This window comes from Odocoileus virginianus, chromosome 18, assembly GCF_023699985.2.
Source record: "Odocoileus virginianus isolate 20LAN1187 ecotype Illinois chromosome 18, Ovbor_1.2, whole genome shotgun sequence".
NCBI classification, from domain to species: domain Eukaryota; kingdom Metazoa; phylum Chordata; class Mammalia; order Artiodactyla; family Cervidae; genus Odocoileus; species Odocoileus virginianus.
Window position 1 is genome coordinate 2,174,786 of NC_069691.1, and position 12,117 is coordinate 2,186,902.

A 12,117-nucleotide genomic window follows, 5' to 3' on the forward strand; every position below is an offset into this window, starting at 1 on the left:
GGTGTCTTTAGCAACAGACCGTGCAATGCAAATAAACTAAGGGTGGCAGGTGGGGGGTGGCAGTCTTGTGTCTGTGGTGTGACTGCTTTCCCCCTGCCCACACCCCCACAAAGCCTGAGCCGTCCCAGTACACAGTTTTATTTTCCATATAAAGATCCCACTGCATTCTAACAGATGCCGCTTCCAAGTAACTGTCTTGCAAATGTGTGTAAGAGGTCTGTAGCTCCCTCTCCCAGCCGCTGCTTCCCTGGGAGGCGATGTCTCACTGCTCCACTACTTCAAACAGCTAGGGAGGGAGGGGTGGCTGGATGGGTAGCTGTTCTGGTGGCCACAGTGCCTCCCCCCTGCCCCACCAGAAGTGTGTGAATTCCTGCTGCCTTCTGGGGATCCTGCCTGGGAAGCTATGACTGACTGGGTGAAGCAACACAGAACCACTTCTGCTGGGGTTGTGGGAGATTTCCTGAGACACAAACCATCATGTTTATGTGACTTCTTAAAGACAAATACATGCTGGGATGCTCACAACCTGCAGGAAGGATGCTTGGACTCCAACCTGAGACAGTTGGTGGTGACTCTCCTGGAGCTGAGCCCAATGCCGGGGGTGAGGGGACGGATGGGGTCTTGCTTCTTTGTCCTCTCATGGCTCTAAACCGAGTGGCACTCCCAGCTTAGAGGGGCAGCCCTATTTAGCACCAGCCGTGGTTGTCCTGTGAGAACGTGGGGCCAGTATTCTGGGTGTTCTGATTTTCCAGGAGAAGCTAGAAATTCATGTATTCATGTAAAGCTCCCAACTTACCAATATTGACAACTGATTCAAATGAAAATAAATGTACTCTGCAGGCCACATGCGCCTAGTCCAGTGATGGGTGTGACCTGGGGATGACCCTTTATGAACTCTGTTCTTCAGCCTAACTTGGGCAGCAAGCCTTCAGGGATCATGCATCCCTTTCCTCTTTCTTTTCCATGTCAGTTGCTGGCCTGCCTGTCACCTGTGGGCTCTCTGCAGCTTGGATCCTTGGTTTTTGCATTCTTAGTACAGCTGACGGCCCAAGATTCTTTCTGCACCTGTGGAACCAATGGCAGTTTGATCAGTGCAGTAAACATGGCTATTTCTTCAGCCCTATAACCTCATTTCTTATTTTAAGGGCACACGACTTTCTTCCAATGGAATTTTGTATGTGGTGGTGGGGGGCGGGGTGGTGGCTGGGGGTGATAGTGAGAAGACTTAGCCTTTCCAAGCAGTGAGGGATGTTGAAATGGGACCCTTGCCAATGTCTGTAATATCTAAAGTTGCTCAGACTTGGAATTTTTGGATTCTGGATGGATTTTGAATCCAGAAAGGCTTTATGTGTTACATAGGAAGTGCTTAGTGCCTCTGCTAATGTCCCACCTCCTTTGAATGTGGTTCAAAGAAAAGTGCCCAGGCATGGGATCTGACTTGTTGTGTGACCTTGGGCAGGTCATTTGAGCACTCTGGGCTTTAGTTTTCTTATTTGTAGGAATTCGTTGACTGTTGAGCTTCCTCCCGCACTGGACCATCTAGAATGATCCTATGGCATTCAAGGTCAGGCAAAGTAAGGTAAAGGGCTGTACCTGTTAGTGCTGACTGTCAATTAGCCTCAATTGTCTCTGGTTTAGAAAAGTCCAGAGCGTGACTCTTACGGTGATGAGTCCTGATGTTAATTTTTTGTTTTTTAAGGATCACTCTAATTCAATTACAGTCTTGTTTTCCAACTCCCATTTCTTCTCCGTGGAAGATGATGCTCTTTGTTCTCTTCCTGGCAGCTGCTGCAGGCAGATGGGCAGAATCTCTGTCTCTGGAGATACCTTTGAAGGGTTCCCTACAGTTCAGGTCCCCCTGTAAAGGACAGCCCTGCCACAGCCTTAAAATAGGGTGTGGGGATGACTACCTCCCCTCCCCAGCTCCCAAGGGGATCCCATGTGTTTTTAAGGCATTTGTAGAAAATATGAACCTTTTAAGGTTGAAGCTAGTCATTAATCTTTATGAAGATACCAATGAAAATAACAACAGCTAACATTTATCGAGAATTTACTATGCAGGAACCACTGGTCTAAGTACTTAACTAATGCTCGTAATAACCCTATGAGGCAAGAATGATTCTTGGTCTCATTTTGCAGATGAAAAAATTGAGGTAGAGAGGTTAAGTAACTTGCCCAAGGTCATGCAGCTGGCAGATTGTAAAACTGGTGTTCAAACTCTAAAAGTCTGTTTCTGGGGCCTGCTTACCCCACTGCAGCTGCCGCTCAATGATTTATAACAATGGATTATGTTTTACCGACAATTTATAAATATTTTTAAAGAAAAATAAGGAAAATATAATTTTCTTTGCCTATGTACGAATTTAATGGAAGACAATGCTTTGAAAATTAGGACTTTATGCTGGACTTCAATGGGAAATAGTTACAATATATTTTACCATATGTTTATAAATCAAAATATAGATGAATATAGTTAAATCTTGCATCTCCATATATGTTCACACGTCTAGCGATATATATGTAGACACACACACGTGTATACACAGAGAAGGTGACATACACAGACATGCCCAGATTAGGTCAGATGCTAGCTTAATTCCTGTCGTCTGAAAAACTGGCTCACTCCTGGGCCTTTGTTAACACATTCCCTGTTTGCTTAGTCAAAATAAGTGGTTTGAATATTGGAGAAAACAAATAAGCAAACACTGTGAGGATATTTGAGGCAAAACATTGCTGACTCAACAGAACACAGCAAAAGGCCCTCTGCGGAGCTCAGGCGGCCTGGGCTTCAGAGACCCCGTGGCCCGGCTGTGCTGTGAACAGAAACGTCCATTCCAGGCTGTCAGCTGGGGATGCGGAGTGCCCTCCATGCCCAGCATTGAGCTGTGAGAGCACAGAGAGCAGGGCCCAAGGCCTGATGAATTTTGGAGGAGGCATCTGCCATTCCTCTTCTCTCTGTCCTGGTGCACAAGCTGGAGACCAGTGCAGCCTGAAACGAACTTCCAGAAAGAATGTTCTGGAATGTGAGGAAGTTTCTTATATAAAGCTGAGTGAACAGAGCAGGACTTAGAATTGTACACGTGGTTTAATCCTGATTTTATTAAGAAAAAAATGGATATTTCCAAATGCACATAGGAATGCGAGCATAAGGGAAATACATCAAAATATGGTTTTAGATGTCATCCTTATACTTGTCCAAATAGTCTACCATGAGCACAAAGGACTTTTATAATTAGGAAGCGCTCTAATAAATGTTCTTTAAAAGGTCACAGTTGGAGGCTGGGATAGAACTTTTCCAAAGAAGCTACACATTTTATTACCATCCACCCTTCTCCTAAGTGCCAAGGAAGGAATCTTCTTCCAGACCCCAGGTGACTTTTGGCCTGGCCCTGGTCAACCACTCCCTTGTGGCTCAGTGGGTAAAGAATCTGCCTACAATGCAGGAGACGGGGGTTTGATCCCTAGGTCAGGAAGATTCCCTGAAGAACCCACTCTAGTATTCTTGTCTGGAGAATCCCAGGCACATCAATCCCTGACTCCTTTGCAACCCCATGGACTGTGGCCTGCCAGCTTCCTCTGTCCATGGAGTTTTCCTGGCAAGAATAGTGGAGTAGGTTGCCATTTCCTCCTCCAGGGTATCTTTCCAACCCAGGGATCGAAGCTGCTTCTCCTGTGTCTCCTGCATTGAACAGAGGAGCCTGGTGGGCTACAGCCCGTGGGATTGCCAAGGGTCAGACATGACTGCGTGACTAACTCACTTTCACTTCACTTTGTTCAGCTGCTCTACAATGCACTGGGCTCAGGGGCCTCACAAAGGCCTCACGTTTTGTCCCAGCTGGAAATTTACTAAGAGCCTGAGGTTCTGCTGAAGGGCATCAGAGCTGCCGAGGTAGCGAAGGGAAGGTGCCACTGCTATTGACCATTTTATACACTGGGCTTTATGATAAGATTTTTTTTATCTAAAAAGGATGGATTAAAGTAAGCCAAGAGTGGTCTATTCCAATTCCCTCATTGTATTGAGGCCCCCACAGTGGAGTGGACTTGCCCAGGGTCACAGTCAAGTTCACCTTGGAACTAGAGCAAGGTCTCTGGGAAGACCATGCAGGACAGCCCTGGCTCCAGCTCTGTAGAGCCTTTCCGCTGTTCTGTGTAACTCAGGCTTCCTCTTAGCTAAGCCAGGCCAGAGTTAAAGTGGCCGCACTTTGACCCTTTCAGTTTTGTAGCAACATTCACACTGCTCGCTTCTCCCCCTTGATAATTTCTGATGGTGTGCATGTGTGGTCAGTAGCTCAGTCATATCTGGCTCTTCTGTGACCCCCTGGACTGGAGCTTGCCAGCTTCCTCTGTCCATGGAATTTTCCAGGCAAGAATAGTGGAGCGGGTTGCCATTTCCTCCTCTAGAGTATCTTCCCAACCCAGGGATCGAACCTGCGTCTCCTGTGTCTCCTGCATCAGCAGACGGATCCTTAACCCCTGTGCCACCTGGCAGGGATATTGTTCTTCCTGTGGCTTTCTAAGGCAGAGAAACCAGAGTGTGAGAGCTGCCAGGGGACAGGGGGGGTCACCGGGTGCAGTGGCTTTATTCCACAGATGGGAGGTTGAGGTCCAGGGAAGGGAAGTAACTTTCTGATTTGCTCAGTGAGTTCCTGATGGAGCTGAAGCTGCTCCAAGAATAGGATGACTCTTTGTAATATCAACACATCAATCTCTTCCTACAGAAGAGGCAGTTGAGGCCCCAGGAGGGGTGCCAGTTACCCAAAGACACCCAGGGAGGTAGGGGCTGAGCTAGAACTAACCTATAATTTTTCCAAACCCCCAGTTCCAGACCTGGATTTATAATCTGTTCCCACTTCCACGACCCAACTTGATATGGGTTTCTGGCATTGCCACTTGAGATCTCTTCTCCTCTGTGATGGTAAATAGCGATTTTTTTTTTCTCAATTGTTCACAGGATCATCCGGACAAAGGTACAGCAGCCACCCAACCAGCCGGTCCCAGCTTCCAGTCACAGCATAGGTAAGAAGAACTTTTAAAAAAAAAATTTAAAAATCTAATGGGCTCCAAGTACTCAAAAGAACTTTTAATCATTCTTATGGACAGATAATTCTGCATAAAACACTTCGGCACACGTACTAATGCGCCTTCTTTGTCATTCTCCAAGGGCTGAACCTGGTAAATGAATTTTATAAATACTGCTAAAAGGTTTTGAATTTTACTGATTATTATGATAAATAGCTTTCACCATGAGACAGAAAATTGAAATCTAAGCCAAAAAAAAAAAAATCCACTAATGGGGGTCTATAGAATGTCAGATAATTAAAGTAATAAATCAAGAAAGGGATACTTATTCATAACATTTTCTGCATCATTAGTCAGTAAGTAGTTTTGAATGTGTTTTTTTCTTCTACCAACCAGCCCTTCTACAATTCTTTGTGCACTTGCAGTCTTGAGTGAAGATGTGGCAAAACTTCCTAAACTTTCTCTCTCTCGCTTCGATCTCGTTGCTCCGTGAACTATCAAGGGCTGCCACCGGGGTTTCTGACACTCATGGGTAAAGTCTGACAGTGACCAAGGAGGGGAGTTATATTTCCTACTACTCAGGAATTCAGAAGTTTCCCTTGCCTTCCCTTCCCTGCAAAGGTCCTGAGATGAAAGTGATGTGTTTCTACTCAAGGTGTATTATTTCTCCACCTGGGATAAGGGAAACACCTCTGGTTAGCTGGGAGAAAGCATGAAGATCTCTGATTGTTTATGGTTGCCTCTTGGCATCAAAGTAAGACAGAATTCCACCTTTACATAAAATCATTCTTCATTTAGTAATCCCTCCAAAAAGCATTGGCTAAGCCCCTGCTATGCAACCTGTTGTGGAGACTAACATTATTAAGGGAATGGGACAAAATCCCCTGTTCTCAAGGGCTTCTTGGTCTAATGGGGACTATCACAAAGAGGCCAGGTTTCCACAGATGTTTTCAGACTTGCCTGGTGGCTCCGTGGTAGAATCCGCCTGCCAATGCAGGAGATGCGGGTTTGATCCCTAGGTTGAGAAGACCCCCAGAGAAGGAAAAGGCGACGCTCCAGTATTCTTGCCTGGGAGATCCCATGGATACAGGAGCCTGATGGGCTACAGTCCATGGGATCACAAAGGGTTAGACATGACTTAGCGATTGAACAACAAAAACAATGACAATTACAAAGAGAAGTTTGCAAACGCTGAGATCAGGCTCCAGAAGAAAGCACAGAGTGCTGGGAACAGAAGAGAGGGACTGACCAGCCGTGCTGAGCTGGAGTGAAGAGGAGTGAGGAAAGTTTCTGGGGAGATGTCTGTGTCTGGGGTTTCATTTGCAGGTCCTATAGCAATGACTACTAAGGGTAACTGATAATATTCTTTCACTTGGGTTAGAGGAATAATTCCACTTGACAGCAGAATGCCTTATCTCAGAAATTTGTATAAAAACCATATCTTCTGTGTGTGCCGCCCCTAATAGTTGATAAACTTATCGAAGAGTGAAGAAATGGAAGCTTTAGAGAGATGAAATAACTAGCCCTCGGTCACATGGCCAGTAAGTGGAGGAGCCAGAATTGGAACCTGGGTCTTTTGAGTTAAGGGTGATCAGAAAATATTGGAACAAATGTCATCAGCTCTGTCAGCAGCGTGGTGAACCTTGGTTACATGTGGTTGTTGTTGTTTAAAGTATCAAATGACTTGTGATCTTCTTTCTTCCTCTGTTCTTTGCACCTTAACACAAAAAAGGTTGTGAGATTTGCATAAATCTATTTTGAGGCACTTCTTCTGGTGAAGGAAAAGAGAAGTTAACGATTTCTACTTCTGTGTCTCCTAAGGAAGATCTAAAATCAAACTCAACTATGAGAAGAAAGCTCTGTTCCCCTTAGGTCTGGAGGGGCAAAAGCTGAATGTGCTCCAAGGAAAGCAACAAACAGCTTCTCAACGGATCACCACCATCTCCAATACTTTCTTACACTTTAGAGTCAAAAGCAGCTCCACCTGCCTCCAGCTAGTTATAGCCAAAGGAAATGTGCCTGAGATTGGTCTACAGGTTTTAATGAACCGAGAAAAAATTCCCACAGCCCAGAAATGGAAATTCAGCCGTACGGCTTGAGAGGACCCTGATGACCGAAGGGTCTCCCTCTTAGATTCTGGGGCCAGGAGTTAGTGTGAATCTTGCTGAAACCTCCCCTCCTCCATTCTTATTCTTAGGAACTTAGATATTAATACCTCAGTCATAGTAATCATCAACCCACATTTTGGGGCAGAAGAAATCTAGACTTCGAGCCAGACGACCCAAGGCTGAGCCCTGGTGCTGCTGCTTATCCGTGGGATGACTTTGAGCCAGTCACTCTGCCATATGGAGGCTCGGGTTCCTCACTTGATAAATGAGAATGAATAATGGCATTCAGTTGCTGCAAGCATCAAATGAAAAGTACATTATTCATGTGAAATATATTATTGTTTTTTCACAATTCCTTAGTGAGGAGCAGATTACTACAGGGCTTAAGACTTTAGTTCTTGGGTTCCAGTTACTGCACTGTCTCATTAGCTGTGTGACCTTGGGCAAGTCACTTACCTTCTCTGAGCCTTGGTTCCCGTAACTTTCCAGTGACCTAAGTTATAAGTTTGTTCTGAGAATTAAATATGATAATGCAAGAATGCCTGGCACAGAGTAAGTTCTCAGAAAAGATTAACATTATATATCAATGTATATAACATAGAGTATATTCATATATATATATATATATATATATATACATTATATACATATAATATATATATAAGACTTCCCTGGTGGCCCAGACAGTAAAGTGTCTGCCTACAACGCGGGAGACCCAGATTTGATCCCTGGGTCGGGAAGATCCCCTGGAGAAGGAAATGGCAGCCCACTCCAGTAGTCTTGCCTGGAAAACCCCATGGACGGAGGATTTTGGTAGGCTACAGTCCATGGGGTCGCAAAGATTTGGACACGACTGAGCAATTTCACTTTCACTTTTAATATTAAAATCCAGGTAAACTGGAAGGAGAAAAGACAGTGAGGAGCTATTAAAAAAAGAGACAGTCTTCATGAGGTGCTTTGCTAGCTGTGTGTGTGAGTGTGCAGATATTTATGTCTGCGTGGATGGGTGGATGTGTAAATAGGCAGCGAGCCTGCCTAAATGGTAGGTTGCTTTTAGCCCTGGCTGGCTGTGGGTTCCAGCTCCTCAGCCTCTCTGCTCCATCCCCCTGCTTCCTGCATCCTTGGATAGGTTGGGTTTGAGCTCCTTTCACCGCGGTCAGTTCTCCTGGGAGGGGGGCGCTCTTATCTTTCAGGTGTGGCTGCAGTTCTGGGGGAGGCGTCCTTAGCACGCCCCCGCCCTCTCCGCGCGGCCCACCGAGCCGGCGTTGGGGGAGCGCCTCGGTTTTGGCCCGATGGCTGGGGCCCAGCCTTCCTCCGTGGAGCCGCCCCCCAGCCCCCTGCCGGGCCCTGACCGCCCTCTCCCTCCGCGCAGTGTCCACGGGCTCCGTGACGCAGGTGTCCTCGGTGAGCACGGACTCGGCGGGCTCCTCCTATTCCATCAGCGGCATTCTGGGCATCACATCCCCCAGCGCCGACACCAACAAGCGCAAGAGAGACGAAGGTAAGAGACGCCGCCGCGCGCCGTCCCGTCGGGGCTGGGCCCACCGGCTCTGAGGGATCTGTCTCCAGGCCCTGGGTCAGGGGCGGGAGCACAGACGACCGCTCTGCGCTCCCCTTATCTGCAGAGCTCTGGAGGCGCCGGGCCCAGCCCCACCTGACCCTCGGGGGAAGGGGCTAAGCCTCCTGGGAGAGGGAAGGGGCTAAGCCTCCTGGCCCGGCTGGGACTGGACTTCTCCCTGCCTCCTCCCATCTTCACCCTTTGGAGGGAAAGGCAGGCCTGGCAGAACTCCCAGGCTTTGCCGCCTCTAAGAAGCCGGTGCCTTGGCAGATGTGATGCCCAAAGGCAGGGTGTGGGGGTGTGAGCACTGCAGCAACGGCCCCTTTTGGGGGGACCCCTGGGGAGAGGAAGGGTCTGGGCAAAGAGAGATGGGCACCCCTCCCGTAGTAGGCTTAGTGGGTGGGGTCCCTCCCAGGCCTTCAGCGTAGTGCTGGGAGGGGGTGGCTGCGGAAGTGAATAGTGTCATCTCTGCCCTTAGGGCCTGGAAGGGAGTGCCCGGGCCTCCCAGGGATTAAATAGATGTCAATCTTCCCTGTTCGTTTTTCTCAACCCTCAGTGTGCTGCCCTGGCCTCCAGAACTGCCTGCCTCTGTCCCGGACACTGGCCCACCTTAACCCTGATCTTTCCCTGGATGGGCTGCCAGCTTGGCTGACATTCCCGGGTCTGAGAGGAGAAATGACCCCCTGGGAATCTGCAGAACCTTGGTCAGGAAAGGAAAGGGGAAAAAAAAAAAAAGGCCAGGGTCTAGGGCCTGAGAGCAGCGTGACAGAAATCTTGATTCAATTATTCAGTTCTTTGGCACAGTTCCCCTCCTCAACTCCCTGTAAGGGATGTATGTTCTGTATGCGCACGTGCCTAAGTACTTACGATCCGTAACTAGAAAGCTGAGTCGGCCCAGCGGTGGATCGGCCTGTGGTCCGTGTGTTCCAGGCCAGGCAGGCGCTGGGCCCACGGCTTCTGTGTCGAGCTATGGGAGATGATCCACGGCCTTTGGAACCTGCCTCACCTCTTCCCCTGCTTCTGATGTCAGCAGATGTCAGCAGTCTTTTCCTTGGTGGCTTGCTGGGCCATGCTCCTGCAGGAGGCAGCGGGCCTACCGTCTCTGTTGGTTTATGGGCTTGGTGGTATCATCTCTTCATTGTCACCTGGACTCACTGCAGTTGTGCCCAAGCTGGGGGCTGCTGTGTTTGATCATGTGGAGGGGCAGGTATTTGAGGCTCCTTCAGAGGCTGAGGGATAGAGGCAGAGTTTCGAAGAGAAAAAAAGAAAAATTGAGTTTGATGTGTACCATCAAACACACAGGTCCTGAGTTGGGGAGATTGTGTCACTGTGTTTGTTGAGCGCGCTAAAGGCTTTCAGTCTCTGGTGAGTGGTCGGTCACCTGAGCTTCCCAAGCTGCTTGAGAAGGTGTAGAGTGGTCGAGATGTGGGTGTTGTTCGTCTCCACTGCTCTGTGCTGGGCAGATCCTTCCTGAAGGCTGTGACCCAAAAGATTGACCTTGAAGAGGGACAGTGACACATTGGGATGTGTCTAGATGGGGATAACCTGATGAAGAGGTATTTGGAGGAACACCTTAGGGCTCTAAGGATGTTTTGGTACCAAGAGGAGGAGAATGAGCAGGGCTGGATTGTTGCTTTCAAATATTTGGAGGGTTGACATGGAAGGCAAAAGGAATGAGACTCTGCTGCTTAGCCTCAAAGGCCAGTGTGAGACAGATGCAGAAGAGATTTCAGCTCAGAGTACAAGTCTGCAAATATGAGAGTGGTCTAGGGCAAAAAGGGGCTGCCTCAGGAAGTAGTGAGTGCCCATCACCAGAGGTGTGTTAGCAGAGCCTCAGTGGCCTTGTTCTGGGCTGCTGTGTAAGAGTATCAAGAATCAGATGCAGGGTTTGATGATCTTTCAGATCCTCAGTTTGGGAATTTATGATTGAGCCATGATCCCAAGAAAAACTTCGGAGGTGACCCCCGTCTGTGGTCTGGGGCTAAGGGAGAATGAGTTGATGGCCCTGAAAGCATACAGGATTGGAAAGATCGGGAGGCCAAGCCACAGGCAGAGCCTCTACCCCCTCCCTGCCCTGCGTCACTGAGGGTGGTTGCGGTTGGGCAGAGAGGTGGCTGGAAGCGCCCTTGCTCGTATCAGCAAACTGCCTGGGAGGAGTATAGTTAGGTGCTCCTGCTGTCCTGTCCATCCTCCCCCTATAGCTCTCTGAATCCTTGCATTGGATTTAGGAGGAACTGAAGAGGTGGAGATTGCCACTCCTTTTTCACAGGGGATGAAACCAAGACCCCATGGAGTTCCATGATGTTGGCAAAGCCACAGAGCTGGCATGGCCAGGGGGTTGGGTGGGCTGAGGAGTGGAGAGAGCCCCTGAGGCTTCAGCTCCCCAGCTCCCTGGGCTGGACCAAGCCTGGGGATGGTGTGAGGAGGGTTTCAAGCAAAAGGGCATGGTCAGCAGGTTGGATGCTGCCAAGAGTGTGGTGAGAAAGTAAGAAATCAGTCACTGGGGAAATGCTGGTGAACTGGGTTCTGGCCCATCGAGGCTGCGGGCCATCACACCATTTTCCTCAGGAGCTCTCAGCAGGCTGAGTGAAGGGCCATGGGGCAAGAGAGGCAATAAAGGGCCGAAAGAAAGACAGCTGAGGGTCCGCATCCCGTTTTTCAGATGGGTGACTGAGGCTGTCCACAGCGGAGTGGCTTGCTCAACTCTGGTTCAGTCTCCTCCCATTGGACGTGGATTTTACCCCGTGGGCATTTCCTGGCTCCGCGCTCCTGCCCAGGGTTCAAGGTGGGGGTGGGTGATGGGAGAGTTCCATTACAGAGGACCTGGCCTCTAGACCTGGCAGGCTGGTGGGCAATAGTGGCAACCTAAAGTCCCTGTGACAGGCAGTGTGTGGGGGGACGCTGTGATGGGAGGATGCCCCCAGAGCAGAAGGGCAGGGCAGGGAAGGGCTGACATCGACCCAGAGGATCTGGGAAGGGTTCTCGTAGGAAGTGGCACTATATGAAGGGAAAAATGTTTTGCATGGCTGTTTTCAAACTTAAATGAATTAAAATCAAATAAAATGAAAATTTATTTGCTCAGTTGCGCTTAGCCACATTTCAGTGGCTTCTGTACTGAATGACGTGGCTTGAATACAAGTGCTTGGCGCATTGTTGTTTAGTGGCAACAAAGTCATGTCCAACTCTGTGATCCCACAGACTGTGGCCCGCCAGGCTCCTCTGTCCATGGGATTTCCCAGGCAAGAATACTGGAGTGGGTTGCCATTTCCTTCTCCAGGGGATCTTCCCGACCCAGGGACTGAACCCACGTCTCCTGCATTGGCAGGCGGTTTCTGCACCACCGAGCCACCAGGGACACCCTGCTTGGCACGTAGTAGGTGCTCAGTAAACAGCGCTCGGTGGGATGGATTGGTCACGTGCCTGTAGAGAGTT

The 12,117-nt window shown here is 48.9% G+C and overlaps 1 protein-coding gene across 7 annotated transcripts in view; it reads left to right on the forward strand.

The window, feature by feature from the left end:
• Positions 1 to 12,117, forward strand: part of PAX5 (paired box 5) — a 183,229-nt gene that overhangs the window by 21,953 nt on the left and 149,159 nt on the right. For all 7 annotated transcript variants that reach the window (XM_070480253.1, XM_070480249.1, XM_070480254.1 and 4 more), the window contains 2 exons: positions 4,952 to 5,016; positions 8,500 to 8,628. In XM_070480253.1, coding sequence (XP_070336354.1) covers positions 4,952 to 5,016; positions 8,500 to 8,628 — 194 coding nt within the window. The remainder of the gene's footprint in view (positions 1 to 4,951; positions 5,017 to 8,499; positions 8,629 to 12,117) is intronic.